The sequence below is a fragment of the Nerophis ophidion genome, linkage group LG05, assembly GCF_033978795.1.
Source record: "Nerophis ophidion isolate RoL-2023_Sa linkage group LG05, RoL_Noph_v1.0, whole genome shotgun sequence".
In the NCBI taxonomy this organism is placed as follows: domain Eukaryota; kingdom Metazoa; phylum Chordata; class Actinopteri; order Syngnathiformes; family Syngnathidae; genus Nerophis; species Nerophis ophidion.
This window is the reverse complement of record NC_084615.1, coordinates 46,045,828-46,065,967: the sequence shown is the minus strand read 5'-3', so window position 1 is coordinate 46,065,967 and position 20,140 is coordinate 46,045,828. Positions and strand designations below refer to the sequence as shown.

The following is a 20,140-nucleotide window of genomic DNA, read 5'->3' as shown; positions in this document are numbered from 1 at the left end:
CATCATGTTGTGTGTGGCTTCCGCGGCAACACGCACACGACTGCAAGGCATACTGGGTGACACAGAGTACACTAAGGGTTAATAATATGCGCCACGGTGTGAAGCCACACCAATTAAGAATGACAAACACATTTCGGGAGAACATCCTCACAGTAACACAACATAAACGCAACACAACAAATACCCTTAATCCTTTGTATTCATGACACATCCTGACTATTTTATACACCCGCTAGCAGCAACAACAGAAACAAAGATAGTGGATGATTGACAGTAGGCTTCACTCTCTTTTTGTCATTCCACTATAGACAGTTCAAAATATTATAAGCACATATTGATGAAACGTTCAAATAATGTCAGATATGGCAGTGGTCCCCAACCTTTTTGTGTCCGCGGACCGGTCAACGCTTAATAATTTGTCCCGCGGCCCGGGTGGGGGGGAGGAATCCTTTCTTTTTTCTTCTTTGTCATGAAAAAGGGACGTTTTTGTCATGAAAAGGGGAGGTTTTTGTGGCTGTTGCACTAATTGTAAGTGTATATTGTGTTTTTTATGTTGATTTAATTAAAAAAATAATAATAATAATTTTTTAATTTTTTTTAATAAAAATGAATAAAAAATTCTTCTGCGGCCCGGTACCAATCGGGCCACGGCCCGGTGGTTGGGGACCACTGAGATATGGAATATCATCCGTATTTAGGACATGTTTACACTATTGGATGGAATGGCCTGGCAAAGTTCTCCACTCTTTTATTTGTTGAGATAACTTTCTGTTTCTGAGGCACGGGTAGCCATAGTGCATCTAGGGATTGAGAAGTATACACAGGACACAGTACAAACGCGTTTTTTAGAATTCAATGTTGCTCCTGTATCCACTAAGGTAGCCGCCGGGTGTTTGGTCTACAAAACTAAGTAACAACCAGATTAGTCACCAACATTTTGGCATTAACAGCTGTGGCTCTGGGCAACCTCCTGATTGACTTTTTTAAAATTCAACTCCACAATATGTCAGTAGCTGCATTTGAAGTATGATGAGTATCTGGCAGTTTTATGTAGTTATTTTAAATGTTGCTGCGTAATACATACTTGCCATATTGTTGTTTACAATCAACTCATTAGCGCTATTAATGCTGACTCAGCAGTCTGCTCCTTAGCGCTATTACAACATTGATACACTTGTCCATATAGGAACATCATACTTTCTCACGCACTTCAAATCATATTCAAGTTGTACAAAAAAATTAACCAATTCTAATTAACACGTTTGAAGTAAAGCTTTTTAAAACAATTTCTCTGCTGGGTTTTTAACAGACCTCGACGACCCGGTGGTGACGGTGCACCAGAGCATTGGCGAGGCCAAAGAGCAGTTTTACTACGAGAGGACTGTGTTCCTGCGCTGCGTGGCCAACTCCAACCCACCTGTGCGCTATAGCTGGCACCGCGGCCGAGAGGTCCTGACGCAGGGCTCTGACAAGGGCGTGGAAATCTATGAGCCCTTTTTTGCGCAGGTAAGACAGAGGCAGCACACTGTGGAAGGAATACTTTTTTTTTTTTTCAATAGGGTACTTGAAATGCAATTGACACGAGGAAATGCACAAGCATAGGCATAATTTAATTTCCATTCTATCCACAATTTGAGAAAATCCTGTCCGATTGATATAATTACCACGTTTAAAAAAATAGTCCCATTCTGCTGTACATTCTTGTTAGCTGTTAGCATTCAGTATTGGATACAAAGAAAGAATAATACACATTTTATTATGTTATTGATGTTAACAAATTTAATAATAATGCGATTCAAGTCACACGAAGCATTTATTTAACAATTTTCACATCACTCAAATTAAATGTTTTTTAAAGTCTAGGACACTCGTGTCAATCTCAAGGACCAAGGGCCACAACGTTTTATATGGCCCATGAAAGCCTGGAAAAAATGTTTAGTTTATCTTAAGTACTTTTTCTTTCATACTAAATGTATCCGTTCTTCACATTTTGACAGAAAAAAGGCATGTACTAAATGTAATTGCATATGTTTTAGACTATAATATTATTTAATATTGCAAAAAATGTTATATTATCATGTATCCAAAAGTGTTTTCGTTAAAATACAAGTGAATTCTTGTAATACTCTTCTTGATTTATGATTTCTAATCAAGCTATCCATCACATTGTACATAAAGAATATATAATAATCAAATGCAAAGGCAACTGTTTAACAATGTCATGAGGCAATTATACATTAATATTGATATATATTCACCTTTACAAGCAGCCCTCTGAGGGCAGCCATAACAGCAATGTGACCCTCAATGAATACAAGTTTGACACCCCTGGTCTATAGGGCCAAAAAAAGTAAAAAAATGGTTTTATTATTATTACATTCTAAATGATTTAGAATGTATTCAAAGTTAATGTATTCTAAGTAGGCGGCGTGGCTCAGTTAGAGCGGCTGTGCCTGCAACTTTAGGGTTGCAAGTTCGATCCCCGCTTCCGCCATTCTAGTCACTGCTGTTGTGTCCTTGGGCAAGACACTTTACCCACCTGCTCCTAGTGCCACCCACACGGGTTTAAATGTAACTTAGATATTGGGTTTCACTATGTAAAGCGCTTTGAGTCATTAGAGAAAAGCGCTACATAAATATAATTCACTTCACTAATCATTTATAACATGACAATGCCCACTATAGTATTCCCTTAATTCATTATTTTTTAATATGACATGAGTAAGATAAAAATATAAATCTGTATTGTTTTACTGAGCAGCCAGAACATAAATATGTACAGCTCGCCGATAGTTTGGATGTATTCTTTTATACTGTAATTGTTTTAGTTCCAAACAAACTTTTGTTTCAACTTCCAGGTACCGATTTGTTTAAAGTCAAATGATACCTAATTCTGATAACTTTGTTGCAAAAGACGTAACATGCGGTTGCAAACATGCATATTTGTATAGGACTACCTCAAAGTTATGTTGCAATTGTCCATGCCCGACAAAGCAAGCATGCCTGATAGAAAACACTCAAAAGTATGCCTCCACTTTTCAAAATGCGCTAGGAATACTGATTAGTAATTTTGATTTTACATGGTAATTTCAACACCCTCATATTTGGTAATAATTAGTACAACAGAAATGCACATTACAATCAAACAGCTGCTGTGTAATAAGTACAATGCTTACAGTATACACTCTTTGTAGGACACAACAGAAGACAACTCTGTGACATTCAACTTAATGGCAAGGACTACTTCTTGACTTTAGAAAAGCAGCTAAGACAAACTGAAATGAATGCATACTTGCAAATTAGAAGTGTAAGAAAACAAAATATAACAACTGCAGCATAGTTATCATTATCAGCTCACTGTTAAATGCGAAATGGTATCGTCGAGCACCGGTATTAATTTCCAAGTACCAGGATTTGATACCGTATCATTTATATTGTGAAGAATATCATCCTTAATTGGTTAGTGTTACATTTTTGGTAGTAGTCACCCAATTAAAAAAAGAAAATCAAGCTTTTAGAAAGATTAGACGATAAATGTACAATTAAAACATAGTTTTGCTACTTCAGTGATGCACTGTTACATGATTTCATTGTGATCATTCATGGAGCGCTGATGAACCTGCGTATAGCGGCTGGCTTGATAACATACTGGGAAAGGTGCTCTGGGACAGTGCAAATCAGCTGGCAGGATTACTAATGAGGATATTCAATTAATCTTGGCACAAGCCCAAATCCCGCCCTGTTTTGAGGCACCCACTGTCATCACAGTCCCCAAAGAGGACATCCATAAAAGACTTAAATGACTACAGACCAGTGGCACTGACGTCTGTGGTTAGGAAGTGTTTTGAAAAGCTTGTTTACCAATATACCAAAGCCTGCCTCCCCCTGAACTTTGATCCACACCAGTTTGCCTAAAAGGCCAAACCGGTCCACAGAAGACGCCATCACCGCTACTCTCCATTCAGCTGTGGAACAGTTGGAACTCCCGGATACATGTTCCCAGGATGCGGTTTGTTGACTACAGCTCGGTATTCAAAACCATCATCCCCGACAAGCTGAGCTTCCTGGGACTACACCCTCTAATCTGTTTCTGAATAAAAAATACTCTCACCAACCGGCTTCAGGTTAAGATGGGTCAACCATGTTCCGCCACCCTGTCACTCAGCACTGGCTTCCCTCAGGGCTGCATGTTGAGCCTCTTTCTGTATGCCCTATGTACGTATAATTGTGTCTCCATTCAACCCTTGAACACCATCCCCTGATGGCCTGATCACAAGGGGTGATGAAACAGCCTACAGAGAGGAAATACAGGCGCCGGCTGGGTGTTGCGCCAAAATGAACCTGAGGCTGAACACCACAAAGACCAAGCAAAGGGTCACTGATTTTAGGGGGCAGAGAAGGGAACATGCCCCAATTGTAGTAACTAGAGCATGTGTGGAGACTCTGACCCCCTCTAAGTTCCTGGGAACTTTGATCTCGGAAAACCTCACATGCACTGTCAATGCTTCAGCTCTGGTCAGAAAAGGCACAGCAGTGCCTTCACTTCCTTTGTATGCTGCAGAGGAGCCAACTTGACGGGAAACTCCAAGTATCTTTTAATCGGGCCACCATAAAGCCAGTGCTGATGTACAGTGTGACTGTGTGGTTTGCTGCCTGCTCAGCTGTAGACAGGAAGACCCTGCAGAGGGTGACCAAGACAACGAAGAAGATTATCAGCTGCCCTCTGCCTTCCCCAGAGGACATTGCTCATGCTCTCTGACTCGGTACAGCACGTGAATCCTGGCGGACAGCTCTCACCCTGGTCAGCACTTGTTGAACCTGCTGATTTCGGTCACACGAGTAGGAAAAACAGAGTTTAAAAACGTTTTTTTCCTGTTGGCCAGTAGTATATTGAATAAGTCCCAATAGCTTACACTGTTTTTCAATGTTCCACTGCTGTTTATACTGGGATTTATTGGTTGTAGTGTAGTTCAACTCCACCTGACAGTGAAGCTGTCTGTATTTCTGTCATGCTCCCATGATTGATGACGATAAAGTCTTATATTCTGTTTTCTGCTATTCTGTTCTTGTCAAGCGAGAACCACATACTTTTTCAAGGGGGGTTGGCCCAAACTGTTATATGATATTACAATAATAGCACATGTGTGCATCATACAGTGGGGAGCATTCACTGTGTGCGGCTGACTCATGATTTTAATCCTTCCTCGCCCCCCCCATCCATCGGAGTCAGCCGGATCAAAGGTTCACATCCTCATCACAGGCTTCCGGGCCGAGAATAATGGCTGACAGGCCCTGCAGGACTATATCCCCGACGAGAGACGGCTGCTTCTGTGGCGAGGAACCCCTGCGGAGCGCATCAATGCTGCCATCCGCCTATTTACTGGAGAGTCATCTCGGCGGCCACATTGAGCCAGATGACACATTCATTTTTTTTCTGGTGCACCAGTAGTCATATGAACGCTATCTACCTCACAAAAGTGTATTAATATTCATTGATTTGACCTTTTGGGCCGCCCGATAATGTCGATGCCATTGCACACATTTGCATACCGTTGTCTCTGTGGTCTGAGGTGCAGGGGGAAACGAAGATCCTGAAGCTGAAGAACCTGCGACCACAGGACTACGCCAATTACAGCTGCATCGCCTCGGTCAGGAACGTGTGCGGCATCCCCGACCGCAGCGTCATTTTCAAACTCACCAACAAAACAGGTACTCAAGAAACATCTTTTACAAGCAACCACAATGTATCCCATAAAATCACATACAGGGCCTGATTACTAAGACCAAACACCACGCGGTAAAAAGGGCCTGCAAACTATAAAATAGTGTGTACTGTTAGTGGACGTTTTGCGTGCGATCAACTAAGACTGTGTGCAATTGAAGAGTGGTGCAGATTGCCTTATTTAAAATAAGTATTTTGTGTGTACCATACAGGGCATCACCACGGAGACACTCTCATTTACTGCACACTCATGGTATGCTCCTACCTGCTATGCTATGTTTTCAAACATGCAGCAGCCATGTACCAATTTTATGGGCATTTTAGAAGCAGTCGTGCAGAAAAAAATGCATACTTAAAGATGTTTTTTTTCATGCAATAAATATTAAAAAAATATACATACTACATGCGAAAAATGAACGGAAATAAAAAAATTACAAAAGGACTACAAAATGCATCAATTGAATTTGTTTTGATCAGCCCCTTAAGTCCTCTAGCACATTGGTTCTCAAATGGGGGTACGTGTACCCCTGGGGCTACTTGAAGGTATGCAAAGGGGTACGTAAGATTTTTTTTTAAATATTCTAAAAATATCAACAATGCAAAAATCCTTCATAAGTATGTCTATTGAATAATACTTCAACAAAATATGAATGTAAGTTCATAAACTTTGACAAGAACTGCAACAATGCAATATTCAGTGTTGACAGCTAGATTTTTTCATAAATATTGATGTTAAAGATTTCTTTTTTTGTGAAGAAATGCTTAGAATAAAGTTCAAGAATTCAGATGGATCTCCATTACAATCCCCAAAGAGGGCACTTCAAGTTGATCATTACTTCTATGTGTAGAAATCTTTATTTCTAATTGAATCACTTGTTTATTTTTCAAAAAGTTTTCAGTTATTTTTATATATTTTTTTCCCAAATAGTTCAAGAAAAACCACTACAAATGAGCAATATTTTGCACTGCAATACAATTAAAAAAATCAGAAACTGATGACATAGTGCTGTATTTTACTGCTTCATCTCTTTTTATTCAACCAAAAATGCTTAGCTCTGATTAGGGGGTACTTGAATTAAAAACATTTTCACAGGGGGCACATCACTGAAAAAAGGTTGAGAACCACTGCTCTAGCAGATATAAAAATATAAAATTATGTTGCTGAAAAAAACAGGTATTCCCACCTGCGACATTTCCATTGCGTCCGTTTCCTCGGCGAATTCCGCGTGGCACCGTGCGGCTTCTTGTGACTGGTGTGCCTTTTCGCACACAGTATTGTGGGTATTTTGAGGAACAGTATATATTTTGCATATTGTTTTTTTGTGTGCTGGTACAATCAGTCCTGAAGTGCACACAATGTTAGTTTTTTCTTCTTTTTTAATCAACTCACTTACAAAAGGTAAAAATGGTAGGCTATGGGATACTAGGAACTAGCAGCTACACAACAGCTCAGCACACACGAGCATACAAGCAAGACATACATAACTAGTGTCTTTTATTGAACTATAGTTCAATATAGCACATTTGTCAATATAGACAAGTATCAAATAATTATAGTTGCATCCATTCATCCATTTCCTACCACTTGTCCCTCTCGGGGTCGCACTCAGGTAAAAGGCAGGGTACACCCTGGACAAGCATATACTTACACATGCAAAGTCTCCAAGGCAGAAACCTATTAAAAAGTATCCAGTAACCAAAGTGTCAGCATCATTAAATGTATTGCATCATGAGCTTGACTTAATGAATCATTCTGAACACTAAGTTTTGCAAAAAACAAATACCACTCTAATTCAAGTATTAGTAATACAACGTTCATTCCATATTTTTAATAATAAATAGGTTAGTGTTTTGAATGGCTACCATTTATCTCTGTTTGACTAATTTCACTTGTGAAATTCTTTTTTAACATTCCACACTACAAAATAAAAGTATGTGATTTCTAAAAATTGTATGAGAGAAATGTTGGTATCAGTCAATATTCAAGGCTCCAATATCGGTATCTTTTTGTAAGTGAAAAGGTTGTATTGGAACACTCCTTGTTTGTATTGTCTTTTATTTATTTATGTTTGCCAATTTTTGTTTATTTATAGTTTTGTAGGTTACCACCACAACATATTTGATAAATATATTTTATTATCAATGTATTTCTATTTTTCTTATTTTAAGGGGCTGTCACACCAAATGTCTTCCCCCCTAAAAAAACCTTCCCCTGAAGACATTTGGTGTGACAGCCCCTCTAATGCCTGAAGGACCCCAATGAGGGCGTGATAATACCAAGTTATATGACTCTTAAGCGTTACAGCTGCAAAATAAGCGAAGCAAAAATAGCTTGAAAGGTTAGCATGCTGGAATGCTAATATTTTTTCCTCACCATTATTTTTCACCAATGACAATCAGCCAATCATAATGCTTTTAAAACAGGCAGCTGTGTGGGCTGCTTTAAGGTCCTTCCACCCTCTTTGGGGTCCTTCAGGCATTAGAGGGGCTGTCACGCCAAATGTCTTCCGGGGTGAAGGTTATTGTAGGGGGGAAGAAATTTCGCATGACAGCGCCCTTATTAAAAAGAATCAGGATTTAACAAACTGTTTACAAAAAAAAGTAAATCCTACATTTTATATATAGTACTCAATACTAAAATGAAACAAATAAATAATACTATACGTTTTATGAAATAAGTTTGGTAATTATAAAAAAAAATTACCAGCAGAAATAAACGTATACATTTTTTTGAATATTCATGTCATTATTTTTTGAATAAATTAATTCAATACATTTAAAAAATTAAAATGCATATTTTAAATATTGATGTCAAAAGTGAACTAATCAGATTCAAAATGCACTGATCAAGATGAATTTTTAAATTTTTTTTTTACAAAGGTCCTTGGCTTTATCTTTTCACCAAACCCATTTTCCCCGCTCACTTTCCAGCTTCGCCGTCCATCAAGCTGCTGGTGGAGGACCCCATTGTGGTCAACCCGGGCCAGACTGTGTCTCTGGTGTGCATCACCACTGGTGGCGAGCCTCCCCCGGTCCTTACTTGGGTCAGCGCCAATGACAGCCTGCCGCAGAGGAGCATGGTGAAAGGGGGCACGCTCACGCTGCCCGCTATTAGCTCGGACGAGGCAGGCGTCTACAGCTGCGTGGCCAGCAACAATGTGGGCAACCCGGCCAAAAAGTCCACCACCATCGTCGTGCGGGGTAATTACTTTTCTGAATGTTGTTTTTTTAAAAGTATTTTTCTTTAAATGCATTTTTCAATATAATGATTGTTCCGTAAAGTTAAAGTTAAAGTACCAATGATTGTCACACACACACTAGGTGTGGTGAAATTTGTCCTCTGCATTTGACCCATCCCCTTGATCACCCCCTGGGAAGTGAGGGGAGCAGTGGGCAGCAGCGGCGCCACTCCCGGGAATCATTTGTGGTGATTTAACCCCCAATTCCAACCCTTGATGCTGAGTGCCAAGCAGGGAGGCAATTGGTCCCATGTTTATATTCTTTGGTATGACTCGGCCGGGGTTTGAACTCACAACCTACCGATTTCAGGGCAGACACTCTAACCACAAGGCCACTGAGTAGGTGTATTAAAGGCCTACGGAAACCCACTACTACCGACCACCTAGTCTGATAGTTTATATATCAATGATGAAATATGAACATTGCATCACATGCCAATACGGCCAGTTTAGTTTACTAAATTGCAATTTTAAATTTCCCGCGGAGTTTCTTGTTGATAACATTGCGGAATGATGACGTGTGCGCGTGACGTCACGGACTGTCAGAAAATATTAGCGCAGCACCATTTGCGGCTAAAAGTCGTCTCTATTCACCGCGCAATTAAACAGTATTCTGGACATCTGTGTTGCTGAATCTTTTGCAATTTGTTCAATCAATAATGAAGAAGTCAATGTAGAAAGTTGGAGGTGGGAAGCTTTAGCCTTTAGCCACACAAACACATGGTGATTCCTTGTTTAAAATTCCCGGAGGTGAAGCTTTACTATGGATCAGAGCAGTCAAGCGAATATGGTTCCCGACCACTTGTCAACCGGCAGGTTTCGGTGAGAAAATTGTGTTAAAAAATTGCCTCTTACCGGAGATCTGTGGAGTTTGCGCCTTCCTTGTATCTGCTGTCGACTTCTCTCAGACACGGGCCTCAAGACACCCGTGGACACACCCCTCCGACTATCAGGTACTATTTAATTTAACTAAAACACTAGAAACACAATAGAAAGATAAGGGATTCCCCAGAATAATCCTAGTAAATGTGTCTAAAAACATCAGAATCCGTCCCAATGCAATCGCCTTTTTTTTTTTTAACTTTATTTATTTATTTTATTTTTTTCTAGTCCTTAGGTATCAATATCATCATCCACAAATCTTTCATCCTCGCTCAATTTAATGGGGAAATTGTCGTTTTCTCGGTCCGAATAGCTCTTGCTGCTGTAGGCTCCCATTATAAACAATGTGAGGACGTGAGGAGCCCTCACCCTTGGGACGTCATCGTCTGCGACTTCCGGTAAAGGCAAGGCTTTTTTATCCGTACCAAAAGTTGCAGACTTTATCATGGATGTTCTCTACTAAATCCTTTCAGCAAAAATATGGCAATATCGCAAAATTATCAAGTATAACACATAGAATGGACCTGCAATCCCCGTTTAAATAAGAAAAATCTAATTTCAGTAGGCCTTTAAACACACTTAACACATCATTGGACAAAAGGACACAGAGTCTCAGGTGTGTACTACCTGTCAAGCCACCAAAGTAATATTTTGATTCGATTGGCTTGGAGAAATCACATGATTGAGCAAAAAGACATGGCTTTGGCAATGGAAGCACTGCTCTATATTAAACATAAACACATAATTAAGAAAAAAGACACATCAGTTAAGTTACAAAAAAGTTATAGTACCATTGATAGTCACACACACACACACACACACACACACACTCTAGGTGTGCTGAAATTACTATCTGCATTTGAGACATCCCCTTGATCACCCCCTGGTGATTTTGGTGATTTAACCCCCAATTTCACCCTTTATGCTGAGTGCCAAACAGGGAGGTAATGGCTCCCAGTTTTATAGTATTTGGTTTTAGGTCTGGAACAAAGATGGTTCAATCACTACTCAAAAGTCCATCAGCAATATGATGTAACTTTTCTGCACATAAATCGTTTGTTATTACCAAGACTGACGACTTCAAATATTCCAGCAAAGCCCTGAAGTTCTATCAACATGAATTATTGATCAGCAATTCTCAGAAATGTCAGAACACCAGCTCCTTATGCTTTACATCCCCCAAACATAACCATTTTTTTTTTTTTTAATTCAGCAGATTGGCTGACTTTCATGTTTTTCAACTTTTTCGCCGTGCACGCCGCTTTTTATCTGCGAGATTACTGCCTTGTTGGCACCTTCGTCGGGTCGCGCAGGCTAAGCTAAGCTTAATCTATCTATGTCGCCTTAAAGTCTGTGGTGTGGAAATGGCATTGCTCACCAACCGCCACATATAACCCCACATTGTACTGCTGATTTATATCGCTCACAACTTTTGTTTGCATTAGACGTCAAAAATAAATATTGAATCTTCACTGATGTCCATCCATCCATTATTCCACCGCTTGTCCTTTTTGGGGTCGCGGGGTGTGCTGGAGCTGCAAATGCATTTCTCAGCTGCATTTGGACAAGTCGCCAACTCATCACAGGGCCAACACAGATAGACAGACAACATTCACACTCACATTCACACACTAGGGACCATTTAGTGTTGCCAATCAACCTATCCCCAGGTGCATGTCTTTGCGGGTGGGAGGAAGCCGGAGTTCCCGGAGAGAACCCACGGAGTCACGGGGAAATCATTTAAACTCAACACAGAGAGAACCCCAACCCGGGATGAAGTCAGGACCTTCGTATTGTGAGGCACATACACCAACCCCTGTAGCACCGTGCTGCCCATCTTCACTGATATGCTGCACATTTATATATCATGATAATAATACACATATAACACTTGTTTTCATTTTGTAGTGATTCCAATATTTGGGTGCATGAGAGGCTCTAAAAATCATTCGATACAAGATGTGCAAGTGTACCTAATAATATGGTCAGTAAGTACTCACCATTTTTTGTCTTTAGAGCTTTTGCACTACAAATTCCCCCCACCCCAAAAAAAAACCACCTCAAATGTCTTGGCACATTGAGGGCTTGCTTCACTAAAAGTTTGCGTGTACTAAAATGTGGGCAAACTCCATAAAACACCAAAGCTGAATCATGAAACTTGTGTGCAGTGGATTGATGCACTTAAGTGAGCAGGATAAGGCAATCTATTGAGCGTGTCTGTCTTCAAGAATATAGCGATTATATGCTGATCGTCAGAACGCCCACTATATAGGGAGGAGAGGATTCAAATATCATTTTTTAGTAATTGATCAGGGCTTATCATTGTTCTGTGGGTGCTGTGAGTGTCTTATTTACAGTAGTACGCCTGAAAAATAGTTGCAAACAGACACAGCACTAGTACTAAATAAAAAAAAATAGTAGTACAGAAAATTTTTTGTAGCACAGACACAATTTAGGAGCAAATGACTTAAATATCACAATTATTTCATTATTAGTGCTCAAACAAGGTTCACATGTGCACTCATACATACATCCATACATGCATACATACATACACAATGCCTTCATAAGGCCTATTATAACACTCAATTAAACACAGAGCATCCCAAAACTGTTCTAGCACTGTTGCTAACACGAAGGTAGGGCCGGGCGATATGGACCTAAACTCCATCCATCCATTTCTACCACTTGTCCCTTTTGGGTTCGCGGGGGGTGCTGGAGCCTATCTCAGCTGCTTCAAAACCGCTCTAAAACAACACCTCCAGGCAACTTCAACACTTTACTAATACCCTCCTCCATTCACATCCCATCTCCCCGGATTATAAACAACTCAAATGTACTTCTAATGTATATACTTGTTCTTATGCTATCTGAACTCACTATGTTCTCTGCTGGCTGTACATATCCTACTGTAAGACCTACACTGTTTCAATGTCCACATTTCTCTGTTGATGCAATTGTTGATGACTGAAGTTCTGATATCAACCAAAGCTCCTCATCCCACCCCCCGGATTGTAAATAATGTAAATAATTCAATGTACATACTATGATGATTAACTTGTGTGTTGACTGTATTATGTTGATAATATATAATTGTACCATGAATTGATTAACGTGGACCCCGACTTAAACAAGTTGAAAAACTTATTCGGGTGTTACCATTTAGTGGTCAATTGTACGGAATATGTACTGTACTGTGCAATCTACTAATAAAAGTATCAATCAATCAATCAATCAAAGGTGGCGTACACCCTGGACAAGTCGCTACCTCATCACAGGGCCAAAGTAGATAGACAACATTCACACTCACATTCACACACTAGGGCCCATTTAGTGTTGCCAATCAACCTATCCCCAGGTGCATGTTTTTGGAGGTGGGAGGAAGCCAGAGTACCCGGAGGGAACACACACAGTCACGAGGAGAACATGCAAACTCCACGCAGAAAGATCCCGAGGATTGAACCCAGGACTACTCTGGACCTTTATATTGTGAGGCACATGCATTAACCCCTGTTCCACCGTGCTTCTCAGACCTGAACTCATATCACAATGTATTTGGCTCATTAATTAACCAATAAATGGAAATATTCATTGACAATTTTACATGGGTTACGATTAGTAAAACGTTACAAATCAATGCGATTCGATGCAAATAGTATCTTTGCATGGTGAAAAACATGTTTTGTGTATCATGTATAAGGTCAGAACAATTTATTTTTTTAAAAAGCAAGACAAAACAGACCTGTATCAATCATGAACACATCATGAAACTAATACCTTCAGTGTATTTTATAACAATAACAGAAGAAATGAAGAAATTAAAGAAAGGGTTTGACATATATCTTTGAAACACAGTAAAACTAAAATAATGTTTTTCAGTAACATTTAAAGACAAAGTCAAACATAAATACAAATGAACGGATAAATCAATGATAGAGTAAAAGAAACTAAATTTATGGGCACAGTAATAGATGAGAAAGTTGACTGTAAATCTCATATAAAAATATGCAACTTAACGTGGCAAAAAAATATTTCAATTGATGAGTAAACCAAAATACTTTCTAGACGGAAATTCCCTCCATATTTTCTACTGCTTGCTAGTGTTACCATATCTGAGTTGTTGTGTAGAAATATGGGGAAATAATTACAAAAGCGCTCTACATTCACTAACTGTGTTACAAAAGATGGCAGATAAAATTATACATACTGTTGGATATAGAAAACATACAAATACTTTATTTATGGAATATAAATTACCAACCCCGTTTCCATATTAGTTGAGAAATTGTGTTAGATGTAAATATAAACGGAATACTATGATTTTTCAAATCCTTTTCTACCTATATTCAATTGAACGCACTTCAAAGACAATATATTTGATGTTAAAACTCCTAAACTTTTTTTTTTTGCAAACAATAATTAACTGAGAATTTCATGGCTGAAACACGTGACAAAGTAGTTGGGAAAGGGCATGTTCACCACTGTGTTACATCACCTTTTCTTTTAGCAACACTCAATAAAAGTTTGGGAACTGAGGAAACTAATTGTTGAAGCTTTGAAAGTGGAATCCTTTCCCATTCTTGTTTTATGTAGAGCTTCAGTCGTTCAACAGTCCGGGGTTTCCGCTGTCGTATTTTACGTTACATAATGCGCCACACATTTTCGATGGGAGACAGGTCTAGACTGCAGGCGGGCCAGGAAAGTACTCACACTCTTTTTTTACAAAGCCATGCTGTTGTAAAACGTGCTGAATGTGGCTTGGCATTGTCTTGCTGAAATAAGCAGGGGCGTCCATGAAAAAGACGACACATAGATGGCAGCATATGTTGTACCTTTCAGCATTAATGGTGCCTTCACAGATGTGTAAGTTACCCATGCATTGGGCACTAATGCACCCCATACCATCACAGATGCTGGCTTTTGAACTTCGCGTCGATAACAGTCTGGATGGTTCGCTTCCCCTTTGGCCCCGATGACATGATGTCGGGAATATTTCCAAAAACAATTTGAAATGTGGACTCGTCAGAACAAAACACTTTTCCACTTTGCATCAGTCCATCTTAGATGATCTCGGGCCCAGAGAAGCCGGCGGAGTTTCTGGATGTTGTTGCTTTGCATAGTAGAGCTTTAACTTGCACTTACAGATTTAGTGACCAACTGTATTTAATAACAGTGGTTTTCTGAAGTGTTCCTGAGCCCATGTGGTGATATCCTTTAGAGATTGATGTCGGATTTTGATACAGTGCCGTCTGAAGGATCGAAGGTCACGGTCATTCAATGTTGGTTTCCGGCCATGCTGCACAGTGGAGTGATTTCTCCAGATTCTCTGAACCTTTTGATGATATTATGGACCGTAGATGTTGAAATCCCTAAATTTCTTGCAATTGCACTTTGAGAAACGTTGTTCTTAAGCTGTTTGACTATTTGCTCACGCAGTTGTGGACACAGGGGTGTACTTCGCCCCATCCTTTCTTGTGAAAGACTGAGCATTTTTTGGGATATCCCCAATCATGGCACCCCCGTTCCCAATTAGCCTGCACACCTGTGGGATGTTCCAAATAAGTGTATGATGAGCATTCCTCAACTTTATCAGTATGTATTGCCACCTTTCCCAACTTCTTCGTCACGTTTTGCTGGCATCAAATTCCAAAGTTAATGATTATTTGCAAAAAAAATATATTTTATGAGTTTTAACTTAAAATATGTTGTATTTGTAGCATAATCAACTGAATATGGGTTAAAAATTATTTGCAAATCATTGTATTCCGTTTATATTTACATCCAACACAATTCGCCAACTCATATGGAAACGGGATTTGTAAATAATTAAATGTATTTCTAATGTATATACTTGTTCTTATGCTATCTGAACTCATCATGTTCTCTTGTTCTCTGCACACTTTGTAGTGCATTCAATTGAATAAGGGTTGAAAATGATTTGCAAATCATTGTATTCTGTTTATATTTACATCTAACACAATTTCCCAACTCATATAGAAACGGGGTTTGTACTAAAATTTAATGATTCGGTGTAGCCGCATGCAGCAAAAATTATATACAGAGCAAAATATTAACCTGCTATCCAAGAATGCGCAATCATTATTCTCAACAAAAGAGGAGACATATTACCTTAATTTTAATAATCTGTTTGCACTTACAACACTTAAGACTTTTAGCATATTAGTATGTGAAATTAAATTATGGAATTAATTAAACAAATAAACCAAACAATGTACTGATATGACTCAGTTCAGGAGGTTGTTCAAAGTGGTTACGTACAAAGAAGAAACATTTTAATTATTATCTTGAACTTATTGAAAATTGTATACAATTAATCTCATTATGAGAATCAGAATTGACTTGAAGACTTATAAAAGACTCACTGGATCGGTTTCGCAGCCGAGTGTTAAGCGACCGGAATGAGAATCATCACCTCCATGTCCGAGTCCATGGTTCTCTCCCGGAAAAAGGTGGAGTGCCATCTCCGGGTTGGGGAGGAGACCCTGCCCCAAGTGGAGGTGTTCAAGTACCAAGGAGTCTTGTTCACGAGTGAGGGAAGAGTGGATCGTGAGATCGACAGGCGGATTGGTGCGGCGTCTTTGGTAATGCGGACGTTGTACCGATCCGTTTTGGTGAAGAAGGAGCTGAGCCAGAAGGCAAAGCTCTCAATTTACCGGTCTATCTACGTTCTCATCCTCACCTATGGTCATGAGCTGTGGGTCATGACTGAAAAGATAAGATTACGGGTACAAGCGGCCGAAATGAGTTTCCTCCGCCGGGTGGCGGGGCTCTCCCTTAGAGATAGGGTGAGAAGCTCTGTCATCCGGGAGGAGCTCAAAGTAAAGCCGCTGCTCCTCCACATCGAGAGGAGCCAGATGAGGTGGTTCGGGCATCTGGTCAGGATGCCACCAAAACACTTCCCTAGGGAGGTGTTTAGGGCACATCCAACTGGTAGGAGGCCACGGGGAAGACCCAGGACACTTTGGGAAGACTATGTCTCCGGCTGGCCTGGGAACGCCTCGGGATCCCCCGGGAAGAGCTAGACGAAGTGGCTGGGGAGAGGGAAGTCCGGCTTCCCTGCTTAGGCTGCTGCCCCCGTGACCCGACCTCGAATAAGCGGAAGAAGATGGATGGATGGATGGATGGATGGATGGACTTATAAAGACAACTGCTGTATTTGGAAATTCACTATAGAATGTAAACCTTGCTACAAGATGAGAGCAGGAAGTGAACATATGTGTTAGAAATGTATATGAAGTAGAAAATGGGTGGGATTAAATACACCTTGCTTCTTCCTACTCCTTATTGGACATGTTAAGAGAAATGAGAATCTGCGAGCAATATGATGTGTCACATTTAAATATATGCATGTTCAAAATGAATTGATACCATAACAAAACATACTAAAGTGTAATACATTAAAGTGCAAATGAAAAAACAACTTTACCACTGTAGTCATATTTATTGCGCTCAAGAAACTTCTTATGATTTTAGCTTTAGACTTCTTCTGTTTGTTTTCAGTTGTCATTATCTGCCACGAGTGGAAAAAAAAAAGGTTTTGCAAATGAGTACCGCTGCGGCCCATACGGCCCACAGCTGAGAAACAGATATTATTTGACTCGAGGCCCAACAATGGGCCGAGGCCCTATAGTTAAGAAACACTGCTGTAAAATAGGGCGATCTAGAACATTTATCAGGCAGTCTTAGTAGATCACATGCAACACGCCCACTAATAGTACATGCAATTTTATAGTTCAATCACACTGTTTAGCGCATGGTATTTGAATCTTAGTATATCAGGCCCAGGCTTCACGGTGGTAGAGGGTTTAGTGCATCTGCCTCACAATACGAAGGTCCTGCAGTCTTGGGTTCAATCCAAGGCTTGGGATCTTTCTGTGTGGAGTTTGCATATCCTCCCCGTAAATGCGTGGGTACCCACCTCCAAAGACATGCACCTGGGGATAGGTTGATTGGCAACACTAAATTGGCCCTAGTGTGTGAATGTGAGTGTGAATGTTGTCTGTCTATCTGTGTTGGCCCTGCGAGGAGGTGGCGACTTGTCCAGGGTGTAACCCGCCTCCTGCCCGATTGTAGCTGAGATAGGCGCCAGCGCCCCCCGCGACCACAAGAAGGGAATAAGCAGTAGAGAATGAATGGATGGATGGATATATCAGGCCCCAAATTCATAATAATTATATTCTGAAGAAATGGATGGATGGATATTATATAAACCAATTTGCATACTATCATTAAATCATTTTGTCTAATGGTGTTTATTGTATTTCATAATAATATTAGGCATCAATGTCTAGCTGCATGCTCGAGGGTAATCTTTTATTTAATTGTATTAAATGTTTTCATTTTATTGTGTTTAGTTAGTTTGTTTGTTTTAATACTTACTACCATTAGGTCCTATTGTCTAACGGTATGCTCCAAACATATCTTATTTCCTCTTGTTTACATTTGTTTATTGTATTGCTTACTAAAGTTAGGCCGAGACTTCTAACTGCATTCTCATGCGTAATTCAATATAATTTAATGTAATTAAATGTCTCCATCCATCCATTTTCCATTGATTGTCCCTCTCGCAATCATTTATTGTTTGGTACAAGTCAAGAGTTTAGAAACAACTTCTCATTCAGTTGTATATTAAAGTTTGTGACAGTTACTGTATCAACCTGCGGTAAGCATAGGAGACGGACAAAAGTGACGCGTGTATTAGTTGACGTTGATGTACTGTGCACACTTGGCGCATATACAGTAAGTACGATTGTAGTGTACGCACACATTGATAGACTTATACATAGACTTCCTTTTATTGTCATTCAAATTTGAACTTTACAGTACAGATGAGAACAAAATGTTATTGCATTAGCTTGTTGTAGTGCAGGAAAAAAGAGCAATAAGGTGCAGGTATAAATAAATAGATTACTGTAATGATAAATATATTGCACTTTTTGCTTATGCATCCATGTCATATTGTCTTTATATTCCGGCGAGTTAATCCTTGTTTGGGGGGAATTGAGAGGATTATTGTGATGCGTTCAAGAGTCTTATCAACTCGTGTTAACTGTTGTTGCATTAATGTGCAAGAGGGGAACACCGCGGCAGATACACAACTTGTAATTTGCAATGCGGACTTTTATTGAAAAACAAGAATGCAATCTGTGCTGGAAAGCAAAACAAGCAGTCGTTGCATCTTAATGGCTATTTAACCTTTGGGGTCGTTGGATGCAGTCTGCAACATCGGACAAGTGGCGTCGTGGCGCATTCATTGGTGAAACACTCTACAATATATTGGCTTCATTACAGTGATCACAGGCAAACACACACACACACAATGATATCTAGGAAATGAATGTTTCTCAGCGAGAGGATTGAAATTTGCCTTGAAAAGAAACATGAGCTCCAATTTACATTTCAGCGCTTTCAAAGACAAAGCGTTATTGCAGGACACAGGGAAGGCCTAGGTCACGCCTTGTCCGTGGATGATCCCATTTTGTTTGAAAAAGCGCATGTAAAATGTCAGTTAACGAATGACAGTGCGCTTCATAGAAAATGTTCCTGCAAACGTATTTCTATCCCGTTCTTTCTCCATCCCTGAGATGAATAAAATGGCAAATTTCTACCAGATATTTTTATTCTCACTTATGGGAATCAGCATTGGTGCTGGTCCTACTGTTTGGGTGATGTGTCAGAATATGTAAATTTGATGTTTTAGTTAACGTATTTTTCGGACTATAAGTCGCAGTTTTTTTTCATAGTTTGGCCCGGGGTGCGACTTATACTCAGGAGCGACTTATGTGTGAAATTATTAACACATTACTGTAAAATATCAAATAATATTATTTAGCTCATTCACGTAAGAGACTAGACGTATAAGATTTCATGGGATTTAGCAATTAAGAGTGACAGATTGTTTGGTAAACGTTTAGCATGTTCTATATGTTATAGTTATTTGAATGACTCTTACCATAATATGTTACGTTAACATACCAGGCACCTTCTCAGTTGGTTATTTATGCGTCATATAACGTACACTTATTCAGCCTGTTGTTCACTATTCTTTATTTATTTTAAATTGCCTTTCAAATGTCTATTCTTGGTGTTGGGTTTTATCAAATACCTTTCCCCAAAAAATGCGACTTATACTCCATTGCGACTTATATATGTTTTTTTCCTTCTTTATTATGCATTTTCGGCTGGTGCGACTTATATTCCGGGGCGACTTATACTCCGAAAAATACGGTATATTGAATTAGTTTTTTGCACAAAAAAAGTGTACTCATTTATTTCC

General features: G+C 39.6%; 1 protein-coding gene across 6 annotated transcripts in view; it reads left to right on the top strand.

Moving 5' to 3' along the window:
• The window catches only part of LOC133553186 (MAM domain-containing glycosylphosphatidylinositol anchor protein 2-like), a 557,311-nt gene that overhangs the window by 267,922 nt on the left and 269,249 nt on the right, over positions 1–20,140 (top strand). For 4 of the 6 annotated variants that reach the window (XM_061901111.1, XM_061901108.1, XM_061901106.1 and 1 more), the window contains exons 4-6: positions 1,310–1,506; positions 5,571–5,709; positions 8,654–8,923. In XM_061901111.1, the coding sequence (XP_061757095.1) occupies positions 1,310–1,506; positions 5,571–5,709; positions 8,654–8,923 (606 nt within the window). The remainder of the gene's footprint in view (positions 1–1,309; positions 1,507–5,570; positions 5,710–8,653; positions 8,924–20,140) is intronic. The other 2 variants (XM_061901109.1, XM_061901107.1) reach the window with 1 other exon arrangement.